General features: G+C 51.4%; 1 protein-coding gene across 4 annotated transcripts in view; it reads right to left on the bottom strand.

Annotated features, from left to right (window-relative positions):
* Positions 1-19695, bottom strand: part of FADS2 (fatty acid desaturase 2) — a 34985-nt gene extending 15290 nt beyond the window's left edge. The window contains exons 1-6 of one of the 4 annotated variants that reach the window (XM_073809059.1): positions 19434-19576; positions 19022-19139; positions 10179-10289; positions 8488-8685; positions 8267-8368; positions 1981-2106 (exon numbers count right to left, since the gene is read on the bottom strand). In XM_073809059.1, the coding sequence (XP_073665160.1) occupies positions 1981-2106; positions 8267-8368; positions 8488-8685; positions 10179-10289; positions 19022-19139; positions 19434-19441 (663 nt within the window). In that variant the 5' untranslated portion in view covers positions 19442-19576. Of the gene's footprint in view, positions 1-1980; positions 2107-8266; positions 8369-8487; positions 8686-10178; positions 10290-14819; positions 14936-19021; positions 19140-19433 lie in introns of those variants that run through there. The other 3 variants (XM_033860809.2, XM_033860808.2, XM_073809060.1) reach the window with 3 other exon arrangements.
* Between the last annotated feature and the right edge of the window lie 277 nt (positions 19696-19972).

The raw sequence follows: 19972 nt of genomic DNA, 5'->3' as shown, positions 1-19972 counted from the left end.
AAAGTGAAACCATGAAACACTGAAAATATATGAAGAACTTTCTAAGCATAAAAGAAAGGTCCCTTCCAGGCAGCATGGTCCTGTGGACACCAGGGTATGGCTCAACCAGGAACCCAGAAACAGCTGGCCTTTCCCCCGAGTATGTGAGAGAAAGGATTTCATGGAGCACCGTGGCCGTGGCCATGGTCTTTCAAGGCCACTGGCAACTGGATGGCCAGATCCCCAAATCCTCCCACCGCACCCCCTTCCCAGAAGTCGGCATTCGAGAGGCGTCTAGGGAGAAATGTTGGGAGAAGTTTCGCCGGCCACCCCACAGAGAGGAGAGACGCCTTGTTGCCAGCATCACTGGTGAGACTAGATTTCGTTTTCAGGGACACAGAGAGCATTTGTCAAGCCAGTCAACAGCTCTACAGCATGAAGCCTCACCCAGAAAGGGAAGCCTTTGTCTTCTTATCGGATGGACCCAGGTTAATCAGTCCTGCTATCTAGACACCTCAAATCAAAGCGAGCAAACTCTTTCCTAGAAGGAAAACGTAAGCATGTATTTTGGCAGAGAATAAAATCCTTGCCCAGCCAGAGAGCCTCCACACTTCCAAAGTACTGAATTTTGGCTAATTTCCTCTGAATTGACAACGTCACAGAAAACCCACGTTTCTGCTCGGATATTCTGTCAGATAGATATGAAACAGGAGAGGGGGGTACCAACCGGGATTGAGGGGACAGGCTCTCTTCTCTCCCTGTTCCAATCCTTGGAGGCCAACACTACTGGGAATACGACCAACTAAAGACACTGCTCCTTACTGAGGGTAAACATGCCTCTCGTGGCAAACGCTTATCGGGCCCCTACTCTGCGCGTCACACTTAAGATGTACGTAAAAGCAACAAGGATCTTCTAAACTTTAGTTTACATCACCAATGTATTTCTGAAAAGTAAAGCATATGCAGATTTTTTTAGAGGCTGTCACATAGAGGCTCTACTTTTCGCAGAATGTTAAATGAGGACAGTCTTTACATTCTTTAAATGCGTTGGCGGGGGGGCCTTTATTCAAAGACTTAGCAACACCAATTTTTCCTGTCATGAAATAGTGTGGGTTACATTATGGTATAGAAATACGACAGAGCACTTGGACAGCCCCAGGTGGAGGTCCATACACTTCTGACTCCAGCAAGGACGTGTACGTTTGGTGAGGCAGCAAGTTGCAGAAAAATTGTTTAAGTTTTAATTTTTGTGTTTAAAAAAAGATATGTGTGTGTGTCTACACACATAGAAAATATCTGGAAGGATTTTGTAGTATGTTGTCCACAGTGGTCACCCTCAGGGGCATGACACTAGAGGCAAAGGGGGGATGGTAGAGATAATAGGAGACTCACTTCTTAGTTTGGTCGATTTCTGTTATTATTTAAATGCTTGTAACAGGTATGTTCTATATTTATAATAATAATAATTTTAAAAAACTAATGTAAAAACAAGGCAGTGTGATGGAGTGGAAGGAAATGGCCTAGCTGTCAGATCTGGGGCCTCATCCTAGACTGGCCAAAAAATGATGTGACCCTGAACACACACCCTCCTCCTGCCAAGCGTCGCTTGGCATCTGTGGTGAAGCAGGTGGGACCAGACCCCGTTGAGGTCCCTCCCAGCATCGGGGACTGTGACCCTCCAAGTAAGGTTTCCTGGGGCTGGTCTTCGGGGACCAAGCTTGAGCTCTGGAATTGTGCCTTCCTGCTAAACTGGAAGGAACAAGCCAGGAAATGCTCTTCCCCGGCCCATGGGAGGTGGGGAGGCATCGACCACTCTGATAAGGATCTGTATCCATTATTTACACAGGACGCCATCCCACAGACATTTCAGCTTGAATAATTCAGGGTGTCCAGGAAAGGTTTTCGTGTAAACATCAGACACTCTCCACCCTACGGGATTCCTCCCCTGATCCCTGCGCAGGCCCAACACTGCCCATGGCCACTTGGTCCCCTTCATCGTACCTCAATGGGCTGCCATTTACCCAGGACAAACACATGCAGCATGTTCACATCCGGGTCCTTGTGGAAGATGTTGGGCTTGGCGTGGTGCTGGAAGTGGCGATGGTTCCACCAGTTGGCAGAAGCACCCTGTCGGGGGAGGAATAGGGGGTGAGCAGTGCAGTCCTCGGTGCGCAGGAAGGGGATCCACGACAGGCCCAGCTCAGGACCAGTTCCCAGCAGGTCCAATACTCAGGGCTGACTTCTCCCTTATACACAGGGCCTCGGGCCCCTGAGAGTCAGAATGCAGTCCTGCCGGTGCTGAGTCCAGAGTGCTTCCGTATGGAGCCAGGTCACTCCCTCCCTCCAGGCCTATTTCCCTGATCATAAGACGGTGCTGGGGATGGACAGAGAGGCACGTGCTTCAGCACGTGCGGTGGAGTCTCAGCTCTCTGCCAACACCGGGCGTGAGGCTCCACCTCCCTCATCCTCTGCTGGCCTCCTGTTGGCGTGTGTTGCGCAGAGGGGAACCCTACTGTTTTGGGAACAGTAAGAAGGGGTCCCTACCATATGACCCAGCACTCTGCCCCTACGTGTGTACCCAAGAGAAATGAAAACAGAGCCACACAAAGACCTGTACACAAACGTTCCAGCAGCATTATTTAAAATAACCAAAAAGCGGAAACGACCCAAAGGTCCATCAACGGATGAATGGATAAATACAATATGGCAGACCCGTACAATGGAATACGTTTGGCCATGCCACAAAAAAGTGTGACATACTGACACGTGCTACAACGTGGGTGAACCTGGAAAACACGATGCTAAGTGATAGAAGCCAGACACAAAGGATTCCATTGATACGAAATGTCCAGCACAGGGAAACCCACAGACAGAAAGATGAGTGGTTACCTAGCGCTAGGGCTGGGATGAGGGGGTTGGGAGGTGACGGCTAAGTGGTGTGGGGTTTCTTTTGGGGGGGATCAAGATGTTCCAAAACTGATTGTGATGGTGGTTGCACACACGTGGTTTGTACACTTTATTTCTGCCTTGCCTCGCAGCATGTGGGATCTCAGTTCCCTGACCGGAGATGGAACCCACGCCCCCTGCAGTGGAAGTGCAGAGTTTTAACCACCGGACTGCCAGGAATTCCCTGGTTTGTACACTTCAGATGCGCAAATTGTATAGCATGTGAATTAAATCAAGAAAGCGTTAAAAAAAAAAACAAAAATGAACACAAGTGATCCCTGCTCTCAGATGGCCAAGAGAGAGCCAGACAAGCCGCTGCACTGAGAGGTGACAGCTGAGTCACACCACGCCCAGAAGGCTGGCGGAGCTTCATAAGCAATCACCAACAGAGCTTCCTGGTTCTAACGGTCTAGGGACTTCCCTGGCAGTCCAGCGGTTAGGACTCTGAGCTTTCACTACCAAGGGCCTGGGTTCAATCCCTGGTCGGGGAACTAAGATCCCACAAGCTGTGCGGCACGGCCAATAATAATAATAATAATAAAATTACAATTCTAGCAGACAAGAAGCATCGCATGAGTATTTCTTTCAAGGCCACAAATTTCTGTCTCACCAGCTCCAGCTCTGGGCACATTCTGAAGGCACGTCCCTCTGCAAAGTCACCCAGTGACACAAAGAAGGAAACAAGACTCCTCTGACTCTTCAGCATGAGGACTTCACTGTTGCCGGATCAATCAATGCTTTGGCCAAGGGTCTGGCCATCTATAAAAAGGCCTAACTGCGAAAACAAATATTTTACTTGGAAGACGTTTTGATACAAACATAGTCTCTGGACCCTAACGGACAAGGGCGGGAACAGCTCTGAGCAGCTGTGGCCTTTGCAGTGACCTCAGGCCCCTGTAAGCAGGAGGGCCTCAAAACCCAACAGGGCAAAAAAAAAAGTCAGCGAATGAGAGCTTAGAGGATTAAGAAATCAGATGACACATTGGCCTTTCTAGACAAAAGGAACCAAATTCCTGGGAAGAGCTCAAGGGAGTCCCTGGCACAAAGAAATCAAGGGGCAAGGCGTGTACGCACGATGTTTACAATACACCAACCAAGAGATGTCTGTTGAGTAACTGGAGGAAAGACAGGCTATGAGCACCACGGGGATGAGAGGAGGCAAGGTGGGGCCATCTCCGAACTTGGCATCGGCTGTAACAACAAAAGGTGCTATTTATTCTCTGCTGTGATTCTTCTCCATCCTTCTTCACTAGGCTCAACCCTACGTATCCTTCCTGGGCACTGGGAAGCCCCGCCTGCCCTGGAACAGTGACTCAGTGCTGTGCTCTCGGAACATGGTGCCGATGTTGCCTGCCCTGGGGATGAAGTGGGGAGGGAGGCGAGCCCTTGTCGAGCGAGGGAGAGTAGGGTATCATTCCACACTGGGGTGGGCTGACGGAGCTGGAAAAGTTTCGGGAGGCCACTCAGAAGGCCTGCCCTTGGGCAGCAGGCTGGGCAGGAGCAGGCCGGCCAGAGTGAGGGTCCCTTTTCTGACAGAGGGGAAGAGCCTAGGTGAAGGCCTTGGGGGAAGGGGAGCGTGGAATGTTCCAGAAGCCAAAAGAAGGCCCCCTCAGTTGGGCCAGCAGTGCTGGGCAGAGCCATAGCAGACCCTGAGGCAAACTCATCAACAATATTTCTAAAAATCTATGCTTTTGCCCATCCCATTTTCAATTGAGAGAACCGCCAAGTTTGACAATTTCTCTCAACCAAGTGACAGTCTTAAATCATTTTTTAAAAATATTTATTTATTTATTTGGCTGCGCTGGGTCTTAGTTGCGGCACGTGGGATCTAGTTCCCTGACCAGGGATCGAAGCTGGGCCCCCTGCGTTGGGAGTGCGGAGTCTTAACCACTGGACCACCAGGAAAGACTCTTAAATAATTAAAAAAAAACTTTTTTTCTTTTTTAAAAAATTAACTAATTTATTTTTTGGCTGCGTTGGGTCTTCGTTGCTGTGTGCGGGCTTTCTCTAGTTGTGGCGAGCGGGGGCTACTCTTTGTTGCGGTACGCAGGCTTCTCATTGCGGTGGCTTCTCTTGTGGAGCACAGGCTCTAGGTGCGTGGGCTTCAGTAGTTGCGGCACATGGGCTCAATAGTTGCGGCACATGGGCTCAGTAGTTGTGGCTCACGGGCCTAGTTGCTCCGCGGCACGTGGGATCTTCCCGGACCAGGGCTCAAACCCGTGTTCCCTGAACTGGCAGTTGGATTCTTAACCACTGTGCCACTGGGGAAGTCCCTTAAATAATTTTTAATTAACTTAAACTGTAAAATAACAATAAATTCGGTTTCAGTATAAACAATCAATTTAAACTTCATATTAGGATTTTTAATATACCACCTTTTCAATTTTTAAGTAGTTTTCAACTATTTTAATGCTCTGGGAAAAAAAAATCAACCATCAGGATTTCCCTGGTGGCATGGTGGTTGAGAATCTTTCTGCCAATGCAGGGAACACGGGTTCGATCCCTGGTCCCAGAAGATCCCACGTGCCGCGGAGCAACTAAGCCCGTGTGCCACAACTACTGAGCCTGCGCTCTAGAGTTCCCGAGCCACAACCACTGAGCCCACGTGCCACAACTACTGAAGCTCGCGCGCCTAGAGTCCGTGCTCTGCAACAAGAGAAGCCACTGCAGTGAGAAGCCCGTGCACGGCAACGAAGAGTAGCCCCCGCTCGCCACAGCTAGAGAAAGCCCATGCGGAGCAACGAAGACCCAACGCAGCCAAAAATAAATAAATAAATTTATATTTTAAAAAAAAAATCTACCATCAAAAAAAGAAAAACACGAATACATGCAAACATGTATGTAAGCTACAAGTTGTGCTTTAGCTTCAGATTCCAATATGGCTCAACAGTCCTGAGCTTTATTTGAAATGTTGGTATTTTGTTCATTGTGGATTGTTTTGCATTAATTTTGCTTTTTTTTTCTTTAAATATTGCATTAAAATGTTACTTATCTCAATTCCTGACTCGTTTTGGTGTCCCCTTAAATTCTGTGCCCCTGGGACACACTTGTGTGCTCACTTGCCTCACCCTAGTTCTGGCCCTGGTGGCCCCAGATAAGGTTGTGAAAAGGCTGTGGGTTCCGAAGATTTCCATCTCCAGATGTAGAGCCTAGATGGCGCCAGGCCTGGTGGTTTGCATTTTATCCTCAGTGCAGTGCCAAACAGAGATTCGACCTCTCAGCACTGTCTCTGTACAAGATCACCCTTGGGAAGAAATGTCCAGCGGAAGTGACATGGGCTGAGGAAAAGGGGGAGCTGGGAGGTGGAGGGCTCACCCGTGGAACCCTACAGCAGCGCAGGCTGACAGTAAGAAGCGGGTCCCAACATCTCGAAGCTTGCAGCACCCTGTTCAGTGCCCTCACTGTCTTGAGCTAAGACATCCAAATTGGCAGGGCACCTGAGGACCTCCCTGCAGCCAGCTCCTTTCTGTCCCAGAAAGGGACAGAACAGCTGGACCGACAAGGCTTGTCTGCAGCCGTGTGGCCACTGGGTGCCAGAGCGATTCCACAAAAGCTGTGATGCTCCTCGCTCTGGGGCACCCCTGCCCAGCCACACCACTGGCCTGGACACAGCACGAAGGACACAGCTCGCAGCGGGCTGGGAAGCCATCCGCAGAACCCAGGTCCCTGACCTCCTGTAGCCTCCCAGCCTGAGTACCCTGTCACCCCAGAGTTTACAAGTCAACGTTCTACATGGAGGCCAGTCTTCCGTCCTGACTGCATCTTCCGTCTGATCCAAGAGCTGTGCCCCAGGGCCCTTCAAGGACCGAGAGACATCAGGCGGGAAAGGCCCTCCCGCCCAGAGTCTGAAAACAGGACACAGTCCATCTTTGTTAAGTGTGTGGGGATAACATGGGTTCGGAGTGAAATGTTACTTTCAGTACCCAGGAGGGTTTTCTCCAACAGAAAAGAGTATAAAATGAAACAAAGTACTCAACTATGTGCAACCTTCACCCCTGAAATTCTGGAAAGAAACCAGGTTCTCAGACAGCTCCAGGCTCAGGTCCAGGCAAACTGTCTGCTGAGGAACTGGTTATTAGTTCAATGGTAGTTCACGCCCAGCCAGATCCGCAGCCGGCAAGCCAGGAGCTGGATGGGGTCAGGTCGCAGGGAGAGACGATTAACCCGGACACGGAGCTCTTCCGAAGCCAGGGTGGGGAGGCATGGGGGTCTTTAGGACACAGCTTTTCTTAGGAAGCAGCTGAATGATGTAGAGGCAGGGCTGGGGTGGGGGATGAGATCTGTTTCCAGGTGAGAAGTGGCAAGGACTTACTCCCGAAACCAAGGAGATAACGCCTATCACAGCAGCACAAGGTCGCTGGCAAGTCGAGCTCGCCTTTTTACAAACTTGCCGAGCTAGAAGGCTACTGCAGGTCTGCCTCCTGATCTGGAGGGTGGTGAGAGAACTACCTTCCCTTCTGAGTTTGAAACAACTCTTGCCCTTTGGCTCAGCTGATCAGTACACTGTTTGATTTCCCTTATCTAAAAAGACTTATATGAGACAATATTCCCTTTTCATGGCCCCGTATACTTCCAAAACGTACTGGAGGTGGCTTCTGATAAAGGACTCATCTATAACAGACTGCTTAAAGATAAAAGTGTAAATGACAGGTAGTGGGAGGGAAGGATACATACAAGGAGGACGAAGATTAGGGACAGTTGCTGTTTCATGTTTTGCTTCGTGTTTCCTGGCATCCAAGGGGGAGAAAACAGCAAAACACAATGTATCAGATAGCAAACATTCCCTGATGGAGGGAAGCAAACCGATTTATCAAGAGAGACTGTTTCTTCAGATGCAAACCATTCTATATAGAATGAATAAACAACAAAGTCCTACTGTGTAGCACAGGGAACTATATTCAATACCCATAATGGAAAAGAATATGAAAAAGAATGTATATATAAGAATGTATATATACGTATAACTGAATCAATTTGTTGTACAGCAGAAATGAACACAACATTGTAAAACAACTCTACTTCAATAAAAGAATTTTAAAAGAGACAGAGACTGCTTATCTACCGGCCCCAAACTGAAAGGAATTTATTAGTAAGTCCTTAGGTAAGGAACAAATATAATCAACTAAGAAGCATGGGCTTGTTTTTATAACTAGGACACTGGTTTTGCATGTCTAATGTGGTTAGGAGACAGGGCTTGGAAGTTCAGAGAAGTGGAGGGTTGGCAGGTCCTGCAGGTCAGCCGGGACAGTGACCTGACGGTGGACCTGGTCTGAGTAAAGTGAGATGGTGCTACCCCAACCACTAACTGAGAGGACAGATGCCCAGGGCGGCTGACATTTACCTTTAAGTGACCAATCATGAACTTGTGGGCTATGTGGTTCCACGTGGACTTCTTGTAAACAGAGAGGTGGCCGTAATCGTGTTGCAGCCATCCAGCTTGGGCCTGGGGAGAGAGGGCCACGGATGCTTTCCCAGCGTTGGCACCCAGGCACCAGGCCTCTGCCAGCTGGGGGAGTCAGGGGGCGGGGGCTTCGAGTGACAGGTGAGAGTGTCACGCCTCACCTGAGAGGTAGCGAGGACGAAGGCCGTAATGACGGTTGGAATCCAGCCGTTGCCAAAGTAAAAGATGGTGAACCAGGCGATGCTCTCCATGACGATGATGTGGGCCAGGTAGAGAAGGAAGAACAGGTGGCTGCTCTTGAAGAGGTTCATGTCCTCAGCCGTCTTCCTCAGCGCCCGGAAGTCCTCAGTGATCTGGGACTGTTGAGCCAGAGTACCGGGAAGGAGTCAGCCTCCCAGCTGCTCCAGAGGGGACCAGTCGACACACCTAAGCTCCACAGGAGCCCGGCCGCCGTTCACTGCAACAGCTGCCGTCACCACATACCTGCCTGAGCCCGGCACAGCCCTGGGGCTATGTGTCTGTCCACAGCCAGTTCAGTGGCAGAGAAAGGACTTAACTCAAGCTTGCATTTTACACGGGAGCATTACTCAAAATAGGCAAAAGGTGGAAACAACCCAAATTCCACTGATGGATGAATGACTGAACAAAAGGTGGTCTATACATACGGTGGAATATACAGCCTTCCAAAGGAAGAAAATTCTGACACTTGCTACTAATGAACGAACCCTGAAGACATTAGGCTGAGTGAGATTAAGCCAGACACGAAAAGACAAATACTTATGAGTCCTCTTATATGAGGCACCTAGACTAGGCAAACTCATCCATAGAAAGAATAGTGTTTACCAGGGGCTGGGGGGAGGGACAGATGGGTAGTTAATGTTTAATGGGGGCAGAATGTCAGTTTGGGGTGATGAAAGTTCTAGAGATGGGTGGTGGTGGCTGCAGAACAACGTGAATGTGCTCGAAGCCACTTAGCTGTGCGCTTAAAATTGGTTAAAATGGGGAATTCCCTGGTAGCCTAGCGCTTAGGATTCCGCGCTTTCATTGCGGAGGCCTGGGTTCAATCGCTGGCTGGAAAACTCAGATCCCCGCAAGCTGCCCAGTGTGGCCAAAACAAAAAAAAAAAAAGTTAAAATGGTGAATTTTATGTTGTATCTATTTTACAACAATTTTTTAAAATACAAGGTTTATAGCAAATGTTTTCTTTCCTTTTTTTTAAAAAAAAACATTATTTATTTATTTATTTGGCCGAGTGTGGGATCTAGTTCCCTGACCAGGGATTGAACCCGGGCCCCCTGCATTGGGTGTGTGGAGTCTTAACCACTGCACCACCAGAGAAGTCTCACAATATTTTTTTTTTAAAAAAGCTTATTTTTCCACTACCTGACATGCACCAGTTGTTCCGGACACTCTATCAGGCAGGAGAGGGCTGGGTGGGCACTGGGCATGTGGGGTCAGGGAGACAGAGGCAGAGTCAAGGGTGGCTCTGGGGACAGGAGGGCATCACTGGGACAAAGAGGGAAGCTAGGAGGCAGGGGCAGGGCAGGAGGGGGAAGAAAGGCCAGATACAAGGGCAGGGGGCTGGGCAGGACGGAAAGACCCTGTGCCCAGCCTGGCACCGCTGAAGACCCAGAGGTGGAGAGGCTGGGAATGAATTACTCCAAGGTGAGGGCCAGCCCAGGCTGGCAGCAGGAGGGGGGCTCTGAGTCCTCCCTGACCCTAGGTGATGAGCAGTGGCTCCCCCTGGACTGGCATAAAGGCTCCTTTGCCCCACGCCCTGCACTCTCCTTCTTGGGGCGAGACCCCCTCCCCCCACAAACCCTCCCCTTCTTCCTTGTGAGGCCCGACTCACATTCTTGCTGTGGTCCTGGCTGGGCTCCTCAGGGGCCAGCTCGCCAATCAGCAGGGGCTTCATGAACTTGCGCACGAAATCAAGGTTGCGATGGAAGGCCAGGAAGACATCCTGGGGAGCAGGGGACAGGTGGTGAGTGGGAGACCCCGACCTCGGCCAGTGCCTCCGCCCCAGGCAAGACGGGGCTCGCCAGCAGAAGCTCTGTCCCACTAGGACATCAGGACACCGAACGGGGCTGCAACCATCCGACCCCAAATGCTCTCTCAGCCTCATTCCGGCAGGTCCCTAAGTGCCCAATTCCAGTGGAGGTGTCACTTCTGGCTCTGCCCTGATGAGGGGCCGCTGAACTCGCCATGGGTGTTTACAAAACCGCAGAGACGTGCGGCCTGCCGCTGGGCGAGTCACGAAAACGCGCCCCTGCAGGGCTACACGGCGCGGGCACCGGGCGGGGCACAGCCGGGAACCCGATTCTCCTCCAGCTGCTCCTGCGGCGTGGGCTGCCCGGTTTCCGGCGAACTGCACCACCCACCACGTGGTGCACACGCCTATCAACAGAAAGAACAAGTCTGGAGCCTACCGCAAGCATGCAAAATGTGCTTAGCTCATGTTAAACCAGAAACAAATGCAGAATTCCGTAAAACGCATTTCTGGAGGGGTGGGGGCAGCATTTTCATACTTTGAAAAGGTATGAAAATAATTGTGTAGATTATGAAAACTTTTTTATGTAGAACTCTAAACTGTTATGTGTTAAGGTGGTGGCGTTATGCCTTGCTTTCTCTTAGTTTTTCCAAACTTTCTCTAACATTGCTGTATTGCTTTTAAAAAATTTTTTAAATGAAGATTGTGCCTTTTAATCTTTTTTTCCAGTTATAAAGTAATGTGCATAGTTTTGGCAAATTTAGAAAATGTACAGAAGAATAAAGAGGAAAATAAATACCACCCAGAGTGACCATCATTGCTAATATTTCAGGATTTTGTTTTCCAGTTTTTTCTATACATGCTATGTAAATTAGATAAAACAAATACAGCATCTCCACTAGAGATGTGCTGACCATAGACCGCCCCCTCCCACCGCATGGGATACAATATGATGTCGCTGTGATCAACAATGTTCACCTAGCATCAAACCAAGCTTCAAGGTGAAACTCACATAATATTGTACGTCAACTATATCTCAATTTAAAAAAGTTTTTTAAAAACAAGTCTTGAGACTTTGCTAGGAGAGAGGAACAAGTTGCATGATACCACGAGAAGCAATCAGAAAAATCAATGTAGTGGGGAAAAAGAAGTGAGGGTGCACGTGTGTGTGTGTGTGTGTGTGTGTGTGTGTGTGTGTGTGTGTGTGTGTTGGGGGAGGGGTCCTAGATTAAAAGAGACAGAAAAATATATAACAAAAGGTTATAAAAACTGCAGTGTTTGATTTGAAAGGCTCCCATTGGAGGGCGAGAAACCCAGCAGTTATCCAAGACATTTTGGTATTGAATGAGAGATTTTGGATATGGACAGGATATCTGATCATATTAAAGAATCACTTTTGGGACTTCCCTGGTGGCGCAGTGGTTAAGAATCCGCCTGCCAATGCAGGGGACACGGTTCGAGCCCTGGTTCAGGAAGACCCCATATGCCACGCAGCAACTAAGCCCGTGCGCCACAACTACTGAGCCTGTGCTCTAGAGCCCGTGAGCCACAACTGCCGAAGTCCCGCAATGAGAAGCCCGTACACCGCAACGAAGAGTAGCCCCCGCTCGCCGCAACTGGAGAAAGCCCACGCACAGCAAGGAAGACCCAACCCAGCCAAAAATAAATAAGTAAATAAAATTTCAAAATAAATAAGTTAAAAAAAAGAATATTAATTTTCTTAAATGTAACTAAGGTATTGTGATTATGTTAGAGAATGTCCCCATTCTTAGGAGAAGATGGTGAGGTGGCATAATGATGCAATTTATCTTCATATGATTTGGCGAAAGACAGTGCATATATGCATAAAGAGGAATATAAATGTGGCAAAACGTTGGGATTAGTGAATCTTGGTTGAGGATATACAGGTGTTCGATTCTTTCAACATTTCTGTATGTTTGGAAATTTTCAAAATTTTTTCAAAAAGAGGAAGGAAGTTGCTGACAACTCATGAAAATGTGCTCAGGGCTTCCCTGGTGGCGCAGTGGTTAAGAATCCGCCTGCCAATGCAGGGGACACGGGTTCGAGCCCTGGTCCGGGAAGATCCCACATGCCGCGGAGCAACTAAGCCCGTGGGCCACACCTACTGAGCCTGCGCTCTAGACCCCACGAGCCACAACTACTGAGCCCGCACGCCACAACTACTGAAGTCCACGTGCCTAGAGCCCATGCTCTACAACAAGAGAAGCCACCGCAATGAGAAGCCCGCGCACCGCAACAAAGAACAGGCCCCGCTCGCCGCAACTAGAGAAAGCCCGTGGGCAGCAACGAAGACCCAAGGCAGACAAAAATAAAATAAAGTAAATAAATTTATTTTTGAAAATGTGCTCGGCCTCCCCTCCCCCCACCCCACCCCCCTGCCAAAGTAGCTCACAATTGCCCTGGCACCAAGCCTTTTGCCTGGTCTTTGTTCTGTTTGTGTCTAGAACAGACTCACAAAGCAACGCTTTGTGCAGAGGAAAACTGGGCCCAGAGTCTCTTAAAAATGTCTGCACCCCCCCCCACTGAACAGAAAGGGATGGTAGCAGAGGATCAGAGCAAGTGTATCTTCAGAGGAGAGATGGGCTGCTATCCCAGGGGTCCTGAGTGGGCAGCGAGGAGCCTGTGGTCCACGCTGGGCCAGCTGCCACCCAGACCCCAGCCTCCGTCTCCTCTGCAAGGGAGGACCCTCCCAGCTCCAGTGTTCAAAGGCCCTGGGAAAGGGCCTACCAGGAGCTTCCAAAGTCAGGGCTCAGGCATTGGTGGTAGGGCAGTGAGCACAGCTGCCTTCCAAAGTCAGATCCGTAAAAGGCCCTTTCCTTGGCCCACCTCACAAGACACCACGGCTTTTGAGAAACGAAGGGGGGCGTCCTTGGTAAGGCAGTTTCCTGAGGAACGACGGCTGATAATAAATAACGAAACAATCTCTACTCTTCACTGGGAGACAGACAGCCTGCAAGTGCATCACCTCTCCTCCGGCACCCGCTGCCCCCCACCAGGTCCAGGTCCCACCTCCAAGCCTCTGTCTGGGCTGAGGAACCTGGTGGAGCAGACTCCTGTCCTGACTGAGGCCATCCCTGGGTCAGTTCCAGAGAGCTCTTGGGTGGCGTCATCTCCCTGAGGCCAAGGGAGAGGAAGGGCCACGTGCCAGGTGGGGAGCCAGGAAAGTTGTCTCTGTTACCTCCCTGATGCCTCAAAGCCCCACTTTACAGTTGAAAGCACTGGAGCCCAGGAAGCTGACACCCAAGTGGCAGAGTCAGGGTCAAATCCAGGTTCACCCGATCCAGGGACCGCAACCCCACAAGCCTCACGCAGGTTTAGAAAGCCGAGCGCTGTTCAATTATCTCATTATCCATGTTAGATCCAGCAGCTTTCCGAGCAGACCTGGTGGAAACCACGCTTGGACCCACCAAGCTGGTTTCTACACCGGGGCCTCTGGCTCTTCCTTCTGCCTGGCGCCCTGCTCCCTCAGCGTCCCGGGGCTGGATCGTCCCAACCTACCGCCCTATCTGAAAGAGCCACCCTCCAGCCTCACGCTTTCTGGGACATCACCCTGTTTTAACAGTTATCAAAACCACAAGCTCTATTATGTGCTCACTTCTTTATTGCCTGTTTCCCCAACTAGAATATAAGCTCCACTAAAGGGCCAAGCCTGTTTCGTTTGTTGCAATAACGCCAGTGCCAACAACGATGCCTAAGAGAGGCTCACAAGACCCCACAGCTGTGCACCCTCTCAGCCCAGGAAATTTTCCACTCTTCGGTCATTTTGCACAACCCGGCTTGTGCTTCTGCAACATCTTCACCTGCTCAGTGGCTGAGATTACACAGGTCAGCCACTGAGCTATGGGCTTTGTGTACGTAACCCAAGAATCTTTACCAAACTCTGTGAGGCAGGTCCTATTTTAGAGGTGAGAAAGGAGGCTGACGGAGGTGAAACTACTTGCCCACGGGTCACACTCCAGGTCCGCCTAACTCTAGACTTTTCTGCTGTTCATACAAAGGCCTCGATCAAAATGAGCTTCCTCCTCCTGAGAGGTGATCACTTTTTGTGTCTCCCCCTTGCAAGTGTCACAGATGTGCCTCACCAACTTGTAGCGGGTTCCCAAAAGTTAAAGTGTCTGGCTGGCACAAGGCAGGACACGGCCAATCCAAATGTTGACTTTGGAACAAGAATTGGAAGCAGGCTCTATCCTCGTCCGACAGGGAGATTGGAGGCAAAGACATTCCAGGAAGAAGGCCGGGGACACAAGTAAAGGGGAGGGAGTGGCCAACAGTTCCAGCGGGGGCAGATCCGCCCCCAGGAGGGTAGGTGTGCCTGTTGGGTGCTGGGGAGGTCAGGCTGAGGATGGAGGGACAGAACACCCAAATTCTCAAATGCAAGACCTTCACCAGTTCCTGCTTCTGCCATCGCCCGGCTCCCATGCCAGCCCCTTCTGCATGAAGACAGCCTCCCTGCCTGGCTCCCAGGCGCTGAACAGAACTCACAGCTCCTCCTGCACTGAGCATCAGGCGTCACGTCTCGTTTCTGGCTGTGTCCACCTTCTCTGCAGAGCAAGACGAATCTCTAATTCAGCTTCTCACATCTGGGCACACGGCCAGGGACTGGGGAAGCGCAGGAGAAGCAAACTCAGGGCAGACAATGCTGCCGGCAGCAGCCCTGGGAACCAAGACTGTGGAGCACGGGGTTAGGGAGGGAGAAGCAGAGGAGGGACCCTACGTTCTCAGCTGGAAATAGGGATGCTAGCTTCCTTTCCATGGCGGAGAGATGCGGGCAGGATGTCCCCTCCAAGGGAAAGAAGCGATGGGGGGGGGGGGCGGGGTAGTGCTCTGTGGCCAAAGGACCCTTGGCGAGAGCATCCCTGCTGATGCCATGCACAGGCAGCCTGGGCATGAAGGGATTACAGCAAAGGAAACACACCTCGATAAGATGCCAAAGATACCAGGGATGCTGGGCTCGGTATGGGGTCTTCTGGGGGCTGCAAGGAGTCGACTGCTCCTACCAAGATCTAGCTGAGGGGGTGGGGCTGCCCTCCAGGCACAACCACAGGAGGGATTTCAGGTAAACACCTTTTACCTTTGGCGAAAAGGAGGTCACCAAGGTTCCTCTGCTTCACCCTTGTTCTTTTCCTGTTTACTGAACCCCCTACTGTGCGTGCTGGGAACATGCACACAAGTGCTCAGGAGGCTAAGGGTTCCAGGGTAATGTCCCCTCACACCTGCAGAGAGAATGATCTCATCTACAGCCAATTTGAGCCTGATAATAACCTTCCCATTTCCTAGACCTGGAAAGTGAAGTTCAGGGTTAAGTGCCTTGCCTAGAATTCCTAAAGCTGGGACTCGAACCCAGGTCCTCTGCCTCTCAATACCTCGACCCTCCTGCCCTAAGGAGGCCAGAGATTCATTCCATTTTCAACAGTAAAACTCCATTGCATTTCCCAAGAACGGCATCGGAGCAAGTTCAAAGATGGAATGAATCCTGATCTCTTCTCGCCCTCCCTGGGTTCCAAGGGGCGACTGACGCAGACAGGGCAAAAAAAGTCACCGAGACGAGGGGGGCAGAGGTGGGGAAGCTGGTGCCTAGAGGCAGAGGGTCCAGATTCAAGTCCCAGTTTGAAAGGAGAGAAGCAAATCCAGCAAATGCACTCACTATCTGGGAGTTATTCATCTTTGTGCCCAGGGCCAGCTCGGAACCACAGAGACACTGGAATAAATGTGTGATGAGTCTTTGTTAGAGATGAAAAGTTCTGGGGAACTTTTTTAACTTTTATAACTCTGTATATAACTGAATCGCTTTGCTATACACTTGAAACTAACACAACATTGTAAACTAACTATACTTCAATTGAAAAACAGAAAAAAAAGTTCTGCCCTGAAAGAGGAGAGACACCCCTGGGACCCAGGCGAGGGCTCCCTTTGCCCACAGCAACGCAAAGACCAGGGAAGTGCTGGAGGAACAGAGGGGAAGAAACCCAAGGTGTAAATAGGGAGGAAGGAGGAGAGGAGGAGGGAAGGGAAGGGGGGCTGGGAGGTCTCTGTGTTGGTAGATCCTGAGTTGAGGTCTGAGTGCTGCGAAGACAGCAAGGTGTTTAAACCCGAGGGAGCTCCTCCCTGCAGGGCTGATCGCAGCACTAAATGAGGTGATCCGTACAATGTGCTTTGTGAGCTGTAAAAATTTAGCTTCATTTTTTATTCTTGCAAAGAGAAGGACCACATGACGATTGGCCTTACCCTTCACTAAGCCACCCTTCTGGGGAGGAGGCCGTCCTGACTTCTGAGGTCTTCTCTTCTTCAGTAACAAGAAAATCCCCTATGGAGGCCCCAGGTTATCGGGCTTCCTTGACTGTCAGCCTCTGGTGAGGATACCACTGCATCAGGAATGGCTCCTAACAGTGCATTCAAGTGCTCCCTGGAATCTAACCTCTATCTGCAGATCAGTCCTTCCCACACTTCACAGGACCATAAATACTCACTCCCCCAGATCTGAAGAAGTCCATGCCCCGAGGGCGAAACCACCTGCTCAACAGCCCAAAAATAAAGAGACAGAGTCTCTCCATGCCTAGCCTGTTCCTGCCCCTCTCAAGTCCCCTGCCCAGAGACCCCACACTTCCTGTGGCCTTTTTCCAACCTGGTCCCAGAAAATAGAGAAAGAGGGAGAGGGAGGGAGAGGGAGAGAGAGAGAGAAAATATTCAGTTGCTCCGTCCACCATTATTCAACTCGATCAGTGCATTTCATGCCCCCAAAGTTTTATCTCGGAAGGCAGTAAGCTCTGGGCATAGGGATTGTCTTCATATCTTGCTACACCAAATAGAGCTGGCCTGGATTTAAAAAATTTTCCTCCAAATTCCTCTTTGTTTACTTTACATTCTAGCTGTTACATAATCCTCACTCTTACCGCTCACTTATCTGATAATGTAATACGGAAGAACCTTTTGCATTCTATTACAAGTTAATCACTAAAGGGATGTTGTCTATAAGCTTAAATTATACATAATGGCCTATCTCTGGGAACCCTGCTTCTCAGGTAATGAACATTAAGCTACAATACCTTTGTTGAGCTCACAGGAAACATCCTGACCAGGCCCACCTATGACTACAGGGAGGAAGAAATGAACACATACATCCCCTCCAGAGGCTGACGGGAACCAGGAAATGTTTGATTTGACTCCCTCCCCTTTTAGTATAAAAGGAGCCTGAATTCTAAGTCAGGCAAGATGGTTCCTTGGGCACGAGCCCACCATCTTCCCAGTTTGCTGGCTTTCCGAATAAAGTCGTTATTCCTTTGCCCCAGCAACTCGTCTCTCGATTATTGGCCCGTCGTGCGATGAGCCATATGAGGTTAGACTCGGTAACAGTAAAACTCCATTGCATTTATCTAGTGCTTAGTTTAGGAAATGCCTTGCCGCAAAAGAAAGTATATTTATTTCACACTACGGAGTAAACAGACCAATCCACTGGATTTGACTTTTCCTTCTAGGAAACATTTCGGTGAAGGCTCAACCAGGACAGGAACCTTCAGAATTCACCTATGAAAGATCTCAAACCAGGAGTCAGGTCTTTACTTGGGAATCACTCTTACCCCACCTCCTCACAGGGCTGTGGGAAGGTCCCAGTGAGATAATATACTGATGGTGCTTGAAAATCTTATACCCACCTAAGTTACAATCAGTATCCCAGCCCCAAGGGCTCAAGGCGAGTTCACAAGCAGGTAAAACGGGATCGGGCCCAAAGCTGTAGGCGCTATTGCTGACCCTCTGCTCGCCAGAGCAGCGAGCCAAGCCACAGCTCACACTATAGCTGCCTGCTCTGCCCCCCAGCACTTGACTCTGTCTGTCCCAATTAGATAGAAGAGGTAGGGAGATCTAGAGTTCCACCAACTGACGGCCCCATACAGCTTGCCCAGCAAAAGCCCAAACAGGTCAGCGTGCCAGACCTCCAGGTGGAATGAGCTATGTCAAGCTGATCTCTCCCTAGTCACCCTTCCCAAATTCTCCATGCCACCAGACCTGCTCTGCTTCCAGCTCACTGCCACCAAGAGTGGCCCCTTCCTTCCCTCCCGGCCTCTGTTCTTCGAGTCCATGGGGTGGGGATGGGGGGAGCAGATCCAGCTGCACCCGAAGAATAAGCAAGGATTTGGGGCTGGGGGGTAGGGGGCGTGGTGGGGTGCTGTGTCATCGCAGAGCTGCAGGTTTGGTGCGCAAAGGTGAGGGTAAGATGGACAGCCCCGGCTCCAGGAAGATCCCAGAGTCCCACTACCTTTCCGAGGGCAAGATGAGGGAGGGCACTCCTGGCCGGATTTGGGAACAGAGGACCATTGAGTTGAAGTCCCAGAGTAACCTCGAATGCAGCTGGACCTGTTGCCAAGCTAGACTAGTGCTGCTAAATCGACCCGTCTCAAGGCCCCTCTCCACCTGGGCTTTGCAAACTCCAGCCCTTTTTCTTTCCACCAGTTCCCACCCGGGGCCCCCAAGAAGGCCGGCCCTTGCCGGGGGGGGGGGGCGGGGGCAGGGGGTCCTGGCAGTCTCTGAGAGCGTGGGAACAGGAGCTACCAGGCGGTGTCTCCGCGGCAGCCATTGCGGACCTTCTGAGACTGGAATTCCGGCAGGAGCGAGCCCTGGCCGGGGACGAGCTTTCCTTCCCCGCCCCCTAGTCTGGCTGGCGAGTGGGGGACGCGCGCGGAGTCCCACACCTGGCTCCTCTCCCGCTCCTCTCCGCGGGGCCCAGGGGCGGCCATCTTCCACGCTGGGGGCGTCAAGGCTCCAGGGCCCCGGCGCCCTCTCTGGGGAGTCCCAGGCTCCGGCTGAACTCTGAGGAAGGAACGGACGCAAGGATCCCAGTGCGCGCGGTAGATCCTGCATGGTTCTCCACCGCTCGAATATGCCTCTTGGGCTCCAAAATCCGACCCCCACAGCACGTTGGCCCAGCTGTCCCAGAGGACGAGGATTCGGGGCGGGGGATGAGCGCAGTAGACTCTTTCCTTCCCTCCAGGACGCCCCAAGCTCCACTCAGCGCTGGAGGTCTTGTTTGGCGCCCTGGGACCCATGACTCCTGATTCCCTCCTGCAGCAGAGATAGGTGGCGGGAGAGGCCCCAGACCCTTACCGTAGCATCTTCCCCTGCGTAGTGCCCGATGACCCGGTGGCCCCCCGGGTGCCGGTGTGACCATTCGGTGATGTTGTAGACCTTGCGGTCGATGACGAGCCACTGGTCCGTGCGCAGGTTGTGCTTCTGAATCTCCTCCCAGCGGAAGGCAGGCATCGGCGCCTCGCGCTCGGTGGCCCCCTCGCCCTGGTTCCCCCCCTTCCCCATGCCGCCTGCCGACAGGGTTGCCCCGTGCACTGCGGTGTGTGCGGCCCGGGGCCTCCTCGCTTTCGGCTTTTGTCTTCTCCTACTCCTCCCCCCACCGCACCCCCTCCCCCAGCCGCCTCGCCTTCGCTCCGGAGTATCCTTGCCTTCCCTCCAGGCTTCCCAGTGCCCCCAAGCGGTCCCCTCCTTCCGCCCCTCCCTCCGCCCGCCGGCCCGCAGTGGACTTTTGCCTCCTGTAAAAACTCCTCGGTAGCTCAGGGCCTCGAAGCCTCCTCTTCCCGCCCCGCTGGCTCCCCCCGTCCGGGGCTTCGCATCCTCCCGCGTTCCCCTCCGCC

Source organism: Tursiops truncatus, chromosome 8, assembly GCF_011762595.2.
Source record: "Tursiops truncatus isolate mTurTru1 chromosome 8, mTurTru1.mat.Y, whole genome shotgun sequence".
Taxonomy (NCBI): Eukaryota; Metazoa; Chordata; class Mammalia; order Artiodactyla; family Delphinidae; genus Tursiops; species Tursiops truncatus.
This window is presented reverse-complemented; position numbering and strand designations above follow the sequence as displayed.